We start from the raw sequence: 15,051 nt of genomic DNA, 5'->3' as shown, positions 1-15,051 counted from the left end.
CCTCACAGAAGCAAGGCAACAGCAGCACGTCCTTGGTGGCATCAACAGTGGCTGTACTTGACATGGCCAGTTAAGAATCTGCTCTACTTTATCTGGATGGAGGAACTCCTGTTCCCAAAAAGTAAAATGGGGCAGAATATAAGCAGTGACTGGAATCCAGGAAGGGCCTGACATCTTATAATACACAGACAGGTCTGGTGACCTCCGTGACATTTTCTGTTCCCTTCATAGTCTTGGTGTCAGGAGAGGAGATGCAGAATGAAGATGACAGCATGTTTCTCAAACATCCACGGATGGGAGCACCTGCGACTCAGAGCTCCACCTCTGCCAGCCCTCAAATGCTCTTCAAGGACTTTCACAAAATGCTTCTCTTTGAACTCAAGAGAAGTGGCTGCTGACCACCCTATATATAGCAACTGAGTAAGGTCAGAGGACTGACGATGGCAAAGGGCCTGCAGACAGCTGTCCCTGCAAAGGTCTGGATATCCAATGACAGACACGGTATTTACCCCTAGAGACCTCACCTAACATCTACAGTGGTGCATAAATGAATCCATACTCCCTAAAGCCTTCCCAGGCCACCCCTGGCCAACTGCAAGCCACTTCCACCACAAAGACCCATCTGCTTCTCTGTGTTCATGCAACACCCAACTGTTTATAAGTCCCTGCGGGACCGTGCTTCTCCCACCTCTGGGCCTGTCTGGAATGTTCTGTCTACCAGCCCACCTATTCCTTTTACCTGGCCATCTCCCCTGCTGCAGCTTTGAGACTTGAGTTCTAGAGACGGAGAGATGTGGGTTTGACTCTTGGTTTTGTACTTTCCAGCTGGAAGTCCTAGTTATTCTTTCTCTGAATCTTAGCTGTGAGAAGTCAGTGAGATAATGCATGTAAAAATGCTTAGCACGGCCGGGCGCGGTGGCTCAAGCCTGTAATCCCAGCACTTTGGGAGGCCAAGACGGGCGGATCACGAGGTCAGGAGATCGAGACCATCCTGGCTAATACGGTGAAACCCCATCTCTACTAAAAAAAAAAAAAAAAAAAAAAAAATACAAAAAAAAAAATGCTTAGCACAAGCCAGCACATATACATGTGCTTTGTCGCCACCAGGCTGGTTTGGGAGCATATGCTACTGCAATGGCAATATATTGAGATAAGTCCTTGCCTTTCTCCTTACAGCAGTCAACTGTGACCTCCTTCAAGCAAGGGACCCTGTCTTTCATCTGTTTGTTCTAGAACCTGATCCAGAGCCTCCCACTTAGCACGCGCTCCATCAGCTCCAGCTGAGCTATCACCAACCAGAAGATGTAGCAACGGGTGGGTCACCACAATTCAGGGAACTCCTCAGCCTTCTTCCATGGAACTCAGCGTGAGTGTGGATGGCAGATGGTATGGTGTGTGCATGTGCAACGTGCCAAGTCAATATACGTGTGTGGCAAGAAAACAATGGAGCCCTGTAACTCAGAGGCTTCCAGAAATGGGAGAAGGGGGAACCCAGGTTTTGACACTCCAGGCCAGGGTCCCGGTACACCATTCCTGAGACTTAGAAGCTCATGGTGTTCACTGGGTTGGAATGGACCTAGACCAGAGACCCTGGAACAGCTGAGGCACCACTTATCCTGTCTTTGACCTTGCCGAGACCATGCTGAGGGGACAGCTGGGGGCCTGGCCTGGGAAGGCAAGGCCCAGAGAAAGCTGCACCAAAGCTGTGAACCGGAGGTCCCGGCTGAATCTAGGAAAGGACATGTTTCATTTGGTCCTCATAGAGGTAAAAACACGTTTTAAGTTAGCTGTCCATATTTGGAAATTGGGAGATTTCACATAAAATTCCTACCTCAGCAAGCAGCTGGGGCTGAGCAGGGCTGCCCTGTGAGGGGCAGGCATCCCATCCCATCCCCTCCCACCCCACCCCACCCCCGGGGCCAGGCTGCTTCTCTCGCGCTTGCCTCCCACCCTGACGCTGAGTCATTTCTCACTGTGCCTTGGCTCCTGCTTTTTCCACTTGGACCAAGGACAGTGCCATCCGGCCCACTTCCATTATCTGGACTTCTGCTGCCGCTTTGGGCATTTGCGCTGGTGGTTCCTGTGCAGCTGGGCCGCTCCCCATCGCTGGCTGACTTCCCCCCGCCCCCTGGCAGCACTGCCTCCAGCACCCACCTTTGCCCAGCCCTGAGGTGGCGCCTGTGATCACCACCACAGCATTCCGCAGGTAGGCCTTCCCGCGCACCCACTGCAGCAGCCGGAAGAGGCCGAAGACGCCCAGGCAGCCGAACAGCAGGGGCAGGATGGCTGTGGAGGTGATGAAGTCCATGGCCCTCGCCTTTGGCAGATTCTTCCTGGAAGAACCAAAACCAAACACACCAGTGACAAAGTAGCAGAGCTCAGGGGACTTTCCTAGGCTCTTCCTCTCATCTGATACGAATCCTAGATCTCCTTCTGTGGACTTCAGCTCTAAGCCCCAGAAAGTATTGACCCGGGCCCTGCACCCTCGGCTGACTGTCGAGCATTGTAGAACTTTCTCCCTCTTACTCAGTACTGACATGAGCGGACAGAAAAGCCACAGGCCTCATGCTGCCCCTCAGGGAACAAGCGGAGAATGCCATTCAGCCTAGGATGTAGTCACCCACAGTGTTACAGGAAGAGGTGGCGTGTCAGTACTCACCTGCCTCTCCTTCGGAAACCTGTGTTGGCCTTACCTCGAGTAACACCTGTTTTCATTTTCAATCCCTGAATACTTGTGAAACTAGAAAGGGGTTTTTTTGAGGAAAGGAAAAAGGAAATCGTACCAATTCTTACCCTCTTCAGAGCAGACACTCAGAGGATGGACGTTTCTGGGTGGAGCAGCCCCTAGATTGTTACAGTGAGGGCCACAGATGGACTTCTGACCACAGGCCTCACAGACACCCAAAGGGGATTCAGTGCAGGGCCCTGCCCCAGGCACCAACGTGGGCTCCGGCTGGTGAGCGTGTTGCCCTGCTGTGCCTGTGGCATGTTCCTGCCCAGCATTCCCCAGTGAGCCGTGAAATCCGGACGCTGTATGAGTGTCTATGCAACAGTGTGCAGTTGATTCTTGGGAAATGTGTGTTTTTCCCCACCTGCCCTTATTTCCCCTGAACCTCCTCCTTTCTTCCACATTCACCTGTCCCCCTGTGCCCAAAGCAGGAGATAAGAGGGGGACACAGGGTTAAAGGAAGGCCGAGGAGGAGCTGGTGAGGACCATGGTGAGCACCACGTGCTGTCGCTGGGAAGCAATGCCCTGGAAGGCCACTGGATGAGCGAGCCAGCGTCTATGAGACAAAAGGCCCCCAGCAGTCCACCTCCAGGACTGTGGTTTACAAGCACAGAATCCTTCTCAGGAAGGAAGAGGCTGGAATCCAAGAAGAGAGTTCTGGCAAACCAGCCTGTAGCTCTAAATTATTCATCAGCTTGGAGCAATGATGTAAAACCCTCACTTACCTACTTAATATCCCATCTCAAGCCCCCCACACATTAAAAAAAAAAAGAAATTCTGCTTCCTTTCCTAAGAGGACATCAACTCTGGATGCCAGAGTGAGGCCAGGAATACTGTGGACTCCCAACATGCATCCATCTATGCACCAAGTCGCTTTGATCCTGAAGTTCATGTTCAGGGTGGCTGCCCTGATCTATACTAAACCACCCCCTACAAGGGGATTCTACTGCAACTGGAACTGTCAAGTCAACTAGTTTAGCATTTACTTTTTCACCTGGTTTTCCAGATACACCTGAATTCTTAACCACCGTAAAAAACAGCCACATTCTCGGACTGTAAAAATGACAGTTTCCCACCAACTGCCACTCAATCCACTTCTGAAAACACCTCAGCTATTATCTGCTGTGTGGATAAAGCTCCCTCTTGCCCTACACTATGCCAAGCCTCTGCTGGATAAACTGGGGATTAAAGTGGTATCTAAAGCACCAAGCTCTTCACCCAGGCACTACTGGTAGCATCCCTGCCCCAAGAGGAAGCTCTGGCCAGGTGTTCTTGCCTGCAGGCTATGCTGGGTCCCAAGGACCCTTTGTCTGGAATCTGAGAAGTGCTCAGGAAAGGTGTAGGGTAGGCACCGAGGCCTGTGCCACTCCAGGGTTCTGTGGGTGCTGCCTGAAGTCCTGCACAGGACCAAGATCCTGAAAACAGGGAATGTGGGAGGGTTTCCCAGGGGAAGGAGGGATAGACAGTGGGAGGCAGGAATGGTTGCCAGTTTGTTGATATAGCTTTACCAGAAAATTATAGCAATTGACAAAAGGCAAGAGAAGGCTCGAGGTAAGGGTAGCTTAAAACTTGCATATAATAAGTTGGTTGAGGGGTGGGGACTTAGGAAGAGTTAACTCGGCTGGATGGCTATTTGGTAAAAGCTTTTTTCCCACTGCAATCACAGGTCTTTGTAACAGGTAGGTCTCAGGGTAGGACCACCCTGCCTTGTCCAGAATGGCCCAGGGCGCAGCCACTGCCCAGGATGAGCTTGAGGTACAAAAGGGGTAGGGGCCTCAGCTCAGGGAAGGATAGTAGGCCTCAGCCTCTGGGGCCGGGACCCAGAGCCCCACTAGGCGTGTGGGGTGGAAACCCCTCTGAACACTCCTCCATGGGCCCCTGGAGGCCAGAGCCTGTGAAGTCCGCCCCATTTCAAACCGACGACCTGGGGCTGAGGCAGAATGCCACTGAGGTCATGGGGGTCAAGAGCCAAGTATGCAGTCTGTCGCTTCCCAAAACCCAGAGGCCACCTGAAAAACACTAACTGCAGCACAACAGTGGCAGTGCAGGGGTCATGAGGATGAACCCTCAAGCCAGCCTGGCTTGGGTGACACTCTGGCCCAGTCACTTGGCAGCCTGGCAAAGGGGCCTCACTGCCCTGAGCCTCAGTGTCCTTGCCTCTGAGCTGAAGTTATGAGAGGGCCTCCCTCCTGGGTTTATTACGATGTTGGATGAATTCATCTGTGCGCACAGAAGGAACACAGCTGCCACCAGCATCATCATGATCACGACTATCTCAGGACCTCACCTCCCAGCAATCAGGCTCCCAAGGCTGTCGAACCCCTGGCTCATTAAAGGAAGCTCATTAAATGTATTAAGTGTCCAGTGTTGTTTAACTTCTATATCTTCATCAACCCTTCAGTTTAATCAAATTAACAAATAGGAAAAAGCTCCATCCACAACATTGGCAGAAGTCAGTCCCAAGTTTTGTGTTAGAAAATGTGGTTATCAAGGCCAGCAAAGCAGGAGAGAGCAGACAGGTACCAAAATGTCCCTCAACCCCGTTTTCACACCCAGGGAGGAGTAGGATGAAAATAAACCAGCCCAGCAAGGCTCCCCAGTGGAAGATGATTAAAGCTCCCAACGAATTGTACTTTCATGCAACCTAATTAAAACTCAAGCCAGCAATCTATGTCATGAAGAAAAGAGAAAACTACACACCGTCTTGTACACTTCTGGGATTCCTTGAGCACCTGACACATCATAGGCCAGCCTTGGTCTCCTGGCCCTGGGGACCACTTTGCCTGAGGCAAACATGGCGCCGGGTGAATGGGATCCATCCTTGGCCCGGGCCGCTTTCTGTGGGGAGAGCGCATGTCTGCATTCAGTCTGGTAGGCTGCTATTGAATCAGAATGCAAAGTAAATTAAAAGCCAGTGCCAAGGCCAAACGCAGTGCCTCACGCCTGTAATTCCAGCACTTTGGGAGGCTGAGGTAGGGGGATCGCTTGAGCCTGGGAATTCAAGACCAGCCTGGGCAACATGGTGAAATCCCATCTCTACAAAACATACAAAAACTAACCAGGTATGGTAGTGCACGTCTGTAGTCCCAGCTTCTTGGGAGGCTGAGGTGGGAGGATTGCTTGAGCCTAGGAGGTTGAGGCTGCAGTGAGCCAAGATTGCACCACTGCACTCCAGTCTGGGTGACAGAGTGAGTCCCTGTCTCAAAAACAAACAGAAAACAAAATCCAGTGCCAACTCTCCTCTGCTAACAAAGAATGACCATGGTGGGAAAAGATACCCCAGAGCGAGCCATTTATCTGAGAATCAGTTTCAATTCCAGCGTAACTTTCCTGACCGGATGAAGTTGTTCATATTGATAATCCTGACTCTTTCCAGAGTTTTTCAAATTCTGAAAGCCCTTCTAACTGTTCTTCCACTCTGCAGGGCATGTGGCCACACTGCTGGGCCTTCTTGGGCTCTTAGAGACAGCTGCGCCAACACTTTCCTAGCTTGACTATGGAAGTGGGATGGCCAGGAGAGCTAGCCACGGAAAGCCCCATCACCTTGCTGTGGTGTCTAGGCCTTTCTACCAGCTAAAAGGACAGCTTCACAGTGGAAGAAAGGAACAGTGTTCTAGCTGGCCACATTTCCAGATTAGGAAATACATCTACATAAAACAAGGTCAAAGGGAGGCCTGTTTTCTTTGAAAATGGCATACAAGAAGGATTTATATATATGTATAAACTTTAATATATTTATCAATCATGCATTTTATACCAAAATCCTTATTAACTGCTAGTTTCAGATATATAGTCAGATCATGGACTGAGAAGGCAAGACTGATGGTATAAAAAGGGACTGGGAAACAATATCTGGCTCACGATCTTCAGCATTTGGAGATTAGCTTGTAGAAAGAAGGGGCAGAGTCTGTCCCGCACCACTGTGAGCCATGGCGGAAAGCAGGACAGAGACATGGGGAGAGAGAGTGAGGCCAGAAGAAGGTGAGAGCCCCGCAAATAGAAACCATAGTGCACACGGCATCTGGAATCAGACAGCACCACCTACACATGGAATGTGCACACTCACAGTCACACTCTCAGTCCTTGGGCAAGAGACCTGAAGCATGGTCTTGCACTGATGATGAGACTCACGAACTGGCGTGAGGAAGGGAGAGATCTCAGGGGCTCACATATTAATGCTGTCTGCTTGTATTTTCATCCCTTGCCAGATCCATGAGCTCTAGACCCAGGTTAAAAGAGTGCAAAGGGGCCGGGGGCGGTGGCTCACGCCTCTAATCCCAGCACTTTGGGAGGCCGAGGCGGGTGGATCACAAGGTCAGGAGATCGAGACCATCCTGGCAAACACGGTGAAACCTCGTCTCTATTAAAAATACAAAAAATTAGCCGGGCAAGGTGGCGGGCACCTGTAGTCCCAGCTACTCGGGAGGCTGAGGTAGGAGAATGGCGTGAACCTGGGAGGCAGAGCTTGCAGTGAGTCGTGATCGTGCCACTGCACTCCAGGCTGGGCAATAGAGTGAGACTCCGTCTTAAAAAAAAAAAAAAAAAAAAGAGTACAAAGGTAGCAAAGTCCCTCTAAGGGTGAGTGTTCCTTGGGCCCGGGCAGCCAGAGTTCGGTGTTTCTCCCTGTGATTCTGCTGCACCTTTACTTTCTGCTGAACCCACCACTGTCTAACTCCCTCACATCCGTTCATGCAGCTCATCCACCCTTTAAAGGGCTTCTGGAACCTCAAATTAGACATAAGACTATCACCAAGAAATCAACTCTGAGCACAAATGTCACCCTTTATGTCATCCATTCCATTCCTTCTACTTTGGCCAAAATTCTCCATTGCATTTCACAGACGGAATCCGTTCCTAAGATTCCTTTCTCTCAAGCATTTTTTTTTAAAGAACTGTTAATAAAAATAGGTTGTTGGAATCTACTCAGAAACCACACATAGAAATTAAACTACTAACAGCCACATCTGAGAATCAAAGGAGGGGATCTCAAAACCCACCAAAGATTTTTCAAAAAGAACAATTTCAGGTCTGTAAGAAGGATTAGCCATGAAATAATTTGCCATGTTACACACAAGAAAATTGGGCTAAAGGGCAGAGAGGAGTTTCAACTGGAAGGCAAAACACTGAAATCACACGGCAAGGATTGGCTTAGTACCGCTAAAGCAGTTAGGATCCTGCTCCCACAAAGCTACACCTACTCTTTTATTTTATAAGCAATGGCCAGTTCTAATCAGCTGCTCTATTTAAGGTGACATAAACTATGGGTCATGTTTATGACCCATATCTTGAAATATATCTGAAAGCTTCTGTCATTTTCAGAAAGTAAAGGCAGGGTCAAACTGCTTTTGCTTTTTTTTTTTTTTTTTGGTCTCAAATGTCTGAGAAGCCACATTAAGGGTGCCTTCGACTGGAGAAAAAAAAAAAAAGAACAATATCCTACCTCAGATGGCAGCTACTTTGCCAGTGGCGGGTCCTAGTGCCAGTGTCTTCTCTGGTCTTTTGACCTGGGCCAGAGGACACCTTCAGGTCAGCAAGCCCTCCCTGGAATGCCTGAACAAGCCACAGCAGAGTGGCCCATGGGGTGTATTTTCAGAAGCCAGCCTTCAGCCCCTTGGTTTAAAAGAGTACAGGCTGGCTTTAGTAAAAATAAAACCAGAAGGAAGATTTCAGACCAGGCTCCTGAGTGTTCAATCCTGGGAAGAGCAGCCACATTGAAGTGAGCTCTGCTCTCCAGTAAGACGCCGAGCACATGCTTCCCAGCAATCCCATGCGGGGTGGGGGGGCGGGGAAAGGTGCCAAAGCCCAGCCTGGGCCCTGTAATGTGATGGCACAGGAGTGCGGTGACAACGAGCAGGAGGCAGAGCCCATGCCAAGTCTGCCTGTTCATTTTGGCCTAAAGCCCTGCTTATCAATTATAGCACTTACTACGGCTACCTAGGAACTTGGACACACACAATTTTGTTTTCTAATGTGTTTTTCTGTTTTTGTTTTTGGTTTTTTTGAGACAGAGTCTCACTCTGTTGCCCAGGCTGGAGAGCAGTGGTGTGATATTGGCTCACTGCAACCTCCACCTCCTGGGTTCAAGTGATTCTTCTGCCTCAGCCTCCCGAGCAGCTGGGACTACAGGTGCATGCCACCACGCCAGGCTAATTTTTGTATTTTTAGTAGAGACGAGGTTTCACCATATTGGCCAGGCTGGTCTCGAACTCCTAACCTCGTGATCTGCCTACCTCAGCCTCCCAAAGTGCTGGGATTACAGGTGTGAGCCACCATGTCTGGCCTTAATGTGCTTTTTAAAGTGAATTAGATCAGGCGCAGTGACTCACACCTGTAATCTCACCACTTTGGGAGGCCAGGGTGGGTGGACTGCTTGAGCTCACAAGTTTGGGACCAGCCTGGGCAACAGAGAAACCCCATCTTTACCAAAAATTAAAAATTAGCCAGGCGTGGTGGCACGCATCTGTAGTCCCAGCTACTTGGGAGGCTGAAGTGGGAGGACGGCTTGAACGCAGGAGGTGGAGATCGTGCCACTGCACTCCAGTCTGGGTGACAGAGTAAGACCCTGTCTCAAAAAAAAAGAAAGAAAAAAGTGAATATAGTGTTGCTGGAAGACATTGGAATAATGTCACTCTCTTTCCTAGAAAACACACCAGAGGCCCCAGGCCCACTGCACCCACCTCTGACAGAAACTGGACAAGGCACTGACTGTGGTGGTGAAGAAGAGAAAGCACCAAGTCAGCACGAGGGGTGGGGGACAAGACCACCGTGCTGCATACTTGCTGTTCTACACAGGTAGATTCATTCACTACTTGAAACTAAGCGCACTCACATCAGAACGGGGATGGTCGCTCCAATGGGAAAATGCATGGGAAAGCACTTTGTAAATGTGAAAATCTTGAACAACTGTGCTGTTGAATCATAAACTGACTGAAAAAAGGCAATTCCCCAGAGAGAATTTCAGAAACGTTCCAAGCAATAGCAGCCAAGCTGGCAGCTTTAAGAGCTTGTCATGTTTGAGTATGTTTGGTAGAAAGACCAACCTTATTCTTCCACACCCACACCGGGGATCACCTCAGATCCTGGATGTCGTGCACTCATCCTCTCAACTATACTTCTCGAGTGCCCTCTGGTACCAGGCACCGGTCTAGGGCTGGGGTGGAGGGCAATGAAAGAAGGAAAAAAGCTGTCTGACCTCATGGAGGCAGCCCCTATGGGAGACTGACAATACACAAAGAAACACAAAAATTAAGTAATTGTGATAATGAAAGAAACAATCAATGTAAAACAACACAGAGTAGTGGGCTGTCCGAAGTACAAGCCTTGCCTGAAGACTTCATTCAAAGTCAAAACAATTCAAACTGCTGTGCTGGCCGAACACCGCACCTGGCCGAGGCCACTGCTGGTTTGTGACTCCTAAATCAGATTATTGTCTTTAAAAATTACATATAACAACAGCAACAAGACAGATAAGATGCCAACATAAATATGAGGTCAGAAATCTAGTTTAAAAGGAGATGCTAGAGCGTCAACTAGAGTATCTAAGAGGAACTATATACAGGCATCAGTTTCAGAAACTTAATTAAGCAAGGCTGGCCCAGTGGCTCATGCCTGTAATCCCAGCTACTCAGGAGGCTGAGGCGGGAGGACTGCTTGAGCCCAGGAGTTTGAGACCAGCCTGAGCAACACAGTGAGACCTTGTCTGTATAAAAAAAGTGAAAAAAGTAGCCAGGTGTGGTGGCATGCACCTGTAGTCCCAGCTACTCAGGAGGCTGAGGTGGGAGGATTGCCTGAGCCCAGGAGTTTGAGGTTATAGTGAGCTATGATGATGCCACTGCACTCCAGCCTAGGAGACAGAATGAGACCCTGTCTAAAAAACAAAAAATCAAAAAACAAAATGAAGCACAACAAATGACAATATCTACACTCACGATTGAGCACAGGCAGGTGCGGTGGCTCATACCTGTAATTTCAGCCCTTTAGGAGGCCAAGACGGGAGGATCATTTGAGCTCAGGAGCTTCAGACCAGCCTGGGCAACATGGTAAAACCCCGTCTCTACCAAAAATACAAAAATTAGCAGGGGGTGGTGGCGCACATCTGTGGTCCTAGCTACTTGGGAGGATGAGGTGGGAGGATCACTTGAGCCCCAGAAGTAGAGGCTGCAGTGAGCTGTGATCATGCCCTAAGGATGTGAAGCTTGGATATCAGTGAATCAACAAGACCCAGCCCCTGATGCCACCGTGTGTGTGGACTAAGGCAGTGAGGAGAACAATCAGTAACACACATTTAATTACCATGTGGCAAGGGCTACAAGGAGGCCACCTGATGCAATTTTAAGCACCTAGGTAATCTGGTCATTTGTATTGCTTTTCCATCCACTAAAATGCCTTGTAACATTTCATGGGATTTTCTTCATGGGGGCAATGAAGTGCGGACAGGAGAGACCGCATTATTAACACTTCACTGCAAGCAGACTCTGGGAGATTTGTAGCAGGAAAAGAAACACAACAAAAGCAGTTTTACTTCCTGATATGCTTTTTAAAGTGAACTCAATTCACTGAAATAGAGTGGTCAGCATGAAGACTCAAGAAGTAAAATACACAGAACTGACAAAAACTCCAGAAGTAAACGTCCTCCTAGTGTCCTGACAATGTACCAAAGCCATTTCTTTCTAATTTAACTTGATTATTTAGATTATACCTAGTTTTTTTTTTTTTTTAACCATCTTGCTCTGTCACCCATGCTGTAGAGCAGTGGCGCGATCTCGGTTCACTGCAACCTCTGCCTCCCAGGTTCAAGCGATTCTCCTACCTCAGTCTTCTGAGTAGCTGGGATTACAAGTGCCCGCCACCACACGCAGCTAATTTTTGTGTCTTTAGCAGAGATGGGGTTTCTCCATGCTGGCCAGGCTGGTCTCGAAGTCCTGACCTCAGGTGATCCACCCACCTCGGCCTCCCAAAGTGCTGAGATTACAGGTGTGGGCCACTGTGCCTGGCTTAAACCTGTATTTTAAATGGTACCAAGGATGCTCAAGAAATATTAAATAATAATTTTAAGAGCCTTCATTATAGAAAATACTCTCAATGCTAAATACTTTTTGATAAGTAGAAAGTATAAGAAAAATTGGGTCTCTAGACGTTCGTTCTTGCCTGCTATCCTCCTTGATAACTCTATCCAATCTTCAAGTCCTGCTTGGGCACCATCTCCTCCCTGAAACCTTTCAAGCCACCCAGCAGCGCTGCCCCCCATACCTGGACAGCGTTAATCACTTCCTTTTCAGTGTAGCCTCCATGGCATCTCACAAAGCATCACAATGATTACCCTTCACTGCCATGTGCCTCCCTAGACGGCAGTTCTCTGAGGGTCTGGCCTTTCATTCTGACTCCCACACCATCTATGTGGTGAGAACTTCATAAATGTTTGTTGAGTAAGATTGTATTATGGAAATAATCTAATCTAATATCCTCAGATTACAGAAAAAACAAGAGCCCTGATGTGTTGTTTTATTTGCCTACACTCAGTATTATGCAGAATCCTGAATAACAAAAGTTCTCACAGTCCATTTCAACTATTCGCCAGTTGCCATAAGAAAAGCAAACATTCCTGCAGCTTTATCTCAGCAAAATATCACTAAAACAAATTACGGCAACCAAATCACATCCCGGGGCAAAAGTATGTCATTCACTAGGGATTAAACATTAAATGTTGCTTAATTTCATGTAGTCTCATGGTTGAAATCAGAATATTTTGAATTCTAACAAATTGTTGTCTTCGTTTCCTCACAGAGTTAGATAAATCATTATGTCTCTGTTCGCTCTCTTTCTCTCAGACAAATGTGCCTTACTGTAATTTATCTAGGATGATGGCTCACCCTGAATTCCAAGTTATTTTTAGAGCTGTGTGAAAAACATTTTTGTGAAATTTAACTAGAAAATGACCTTTATTCTGAAGGAGGTTTTGAAAGTTTCTATAACAACTCTCCTGAAAACATTTGGTACACTGACTTTTAATGCCAGCAAACACACAGGAGGAAGGACACATGCTGGAAGGACTGACTGGGAAGGCAAGTATCATGAGCTGAGAAGGCCGTGCCACTCCCAACATCTATGATTTCACTTAAAAATAGCCTAAGCAGGTGCCCTATCACTTTCTTTTACCAAGCGTCCTAGCAAATATTTCCTGAGGACACGGCTGTGTCTCTTTAGGACAGTCATACAGTAAGTAATCAATCTATTTCACCCACTGTTAGACTTCCCACTTTTCTTCATAGATAGATTTTTCTCTCTCCTTATTTCTCTCACAGGGCCTTCTTCCTGGGGATTCAAGATAATGTCTGGAGTTATTTCCTTTTAGCCTAAAGGACTTCCTTTAATATAGCATTTCTTGAAGGACAAATCTGCAATCTACCAATTATCTGTCTCTGTTTATATGGGAATGTCTTTATTTTACCTTCAGTTTTGAAGGACAGTTTTAGATACAGAATTTCGTGTATATTCTTTTTTTTTTTTTTTTCCCCGAGATGAAGTCTCGCTCTGTCGCCCAGGCTGGAGTGCAATGGCATGATCTCAGCTCACTGCAACCTCTGCCTTCTGGGTTCAAGCGATTCTCCTGCCCCAGTCTCCCAAGTAGCTGGGATTACAGGTGCGCGCCACCATGCCCAGCTAATTTTTGTATTTTTAGTAGAGACGGGGTTTCACCATGTTGGTCAGGCTGATCTCGAACTCCTGACCTCATGATCCACCCGCCCTGGCCTCCCAAAGTGCTGGGATTACAGGTGTGAGCCACTGTGCCCGGCCCATGTATATTCTTTGAATATACAGTTCTACTGCCTCATAGCTGCCATTTTTTAAATTAATGAAATTTCTGAGATGAATTTTAGGTTCACAGCAAAACTGAGCAGAAAGTACAGAGTTCCCATATACCCTTGCATCCACATAAGTACAGCCTCCTCCATTATCCACATCCCCCACCGGTGTTACACTGTTATAACCCATGTGCCTATGCTGTCACATCATTGTCACCCAGAGGGCAAAGTTTACATTAGTGCCTGCTCGGTGCTATGCATTCTCTTGGTTTGGACAAATGTATACTGACATATATCTACCACTGTAATACCATACAGAATAGTTTCACTGCCCTAAAAGTCCTCTGTGTTCCACCTATTCATCTCTCCCTCCTCCCCAACCCATGAACCTTTAACTACCTCTACAGTTTTGCCTTTTCCAGAATGTCATATAGTTGGAACCATATAGTATGTGGCCTTTCCAGATTGACTACTTTCACTTAGTAATATACATTTCAGTTTCCTCCATGTCTTTTCATAGCTTCATAGCTCTTTTTTTTTTTTTAGTACTGAATAATACTCAGTTGTCTGGATGTACCACAGTTTACCCATTCAAAGACATCTTGGTGGCTTCGAAGTTTCGGCAATTATGAATAAAGCTGCTATAAACATCTGTGTGCAGGTTTTTGAGTAGATGTAAGTTTTCAGTTTATCTGGGTAAATATCAAGGAGTGTGATTACTGTGTTGTATGGTAAGAGTACATTTCAGTTTGTAAGAAACTACCAACTGTCTTCCAAAGTGGCTGTAGCATTTTGCATTCCCACCAGTAATGAATAAGAGTTTCTATTGCTCCACTTTCATGCTAGCATTTGGTGATGTCAATGTTCTGGATTTTGGCCACCCTATTCGGTGTGCAGTGGTATCTCACTGTCATTTTAATTTGCATTTCCCTTATGAAATATGATGCAGAGCATCTTTTCATATGCTTATTTGCCACTTGTATATTTTCTTCACTCAGGTCTCTTCAGATCTTTCGTCCATTTTTTTATTGTGCTGTTCATTGTTAATTTTTAAAATTTTTTTATTTTTGAGACAGTCTCACTTTGTCACCCAGGCTGGAGTGCACTGGCATGATCTTGGCTTATTGCAACCTCCACCTCCCAGGCTCAAGTGATTCTCCTGCCTCAGCCTCCTGAGTGGCTAGGATTACAGGCACATTGCCACTACCATCCAGATAATTTTTTTTTTTTTTTTTTTTTTGATGCGAAGTCTTGCTCTGTTGCCCAGGCTGGAGTGCAGTGGCACGATTTCAGCCACTGCAACCTCTGTCTCCTGGGTTCAAGCAATTCTCCTGCCTCAGCCTTCCGAGTAGCTGGGATTACAGGCCCACACCACCATGCCTGGCTAATTTTTGTATTTTAGTACAGATGGGGTTTCACCATGTTGGTCCAGCTGGTCTCGAACTCATGACCTTGTGATCCACCCACCTTGGCCGCCCAAAGTGCTGGGATTACAGGCGTGAACCACCACGCCTGGCCTAA

At 47.5% G+C, this 15,051-nt stretch overlaps 1 protein-coding gene across 3 annotated transcripts in view; it reads right to left on the bottom strand.

The window, feature by feature from the left end:
* Positions 1 to 15,051, bottom strand: part of DHRS7B (dehydrogenase/reductase 7B) — a 53,040-nt gene that overhangs the window by 14,937 nt on the left and 23,052 nt on the right. For 2 of the 3 annotated variants that reach the window (XM_010383768.2, XM_030923073.1), the window contains one exon: positions 2,155 to 2,333. In XM_010383768.2, the coding sequence (XP_010382070.1) occupies positions 2,155 to 2,333 (179 nt within the window). Of the gene's footprint in view, positions 1 to 2,154; positions 2,334 to 5,428; positions 5,567 to 15,051 lie in introns of those variants that run through there. The other variant, XM_010383767.2, reaches the window with a different exon arrangement.

This window comes from Rhinopithecus roxellana, chromosome 19 (assembly GCF_007565055.1).
Source record: "Rhinopithecus roxellana isolate Shanxi Qingling chromosome 19, ASM756505v1, whole genome shotgun sequence".
NCBI classification, from domain to species: domain Eukaryota; kingdom Metazoa; phylum Chordata; class Mammalia; order Primates; family Cercopithecidae; genus Rhinopithecus; species Rhinopithecus roxellana.
Note: the sequence above shows the minus strand (reverse complement) of the source record. Positions and strands in the feature narration are given on the sequence as shown.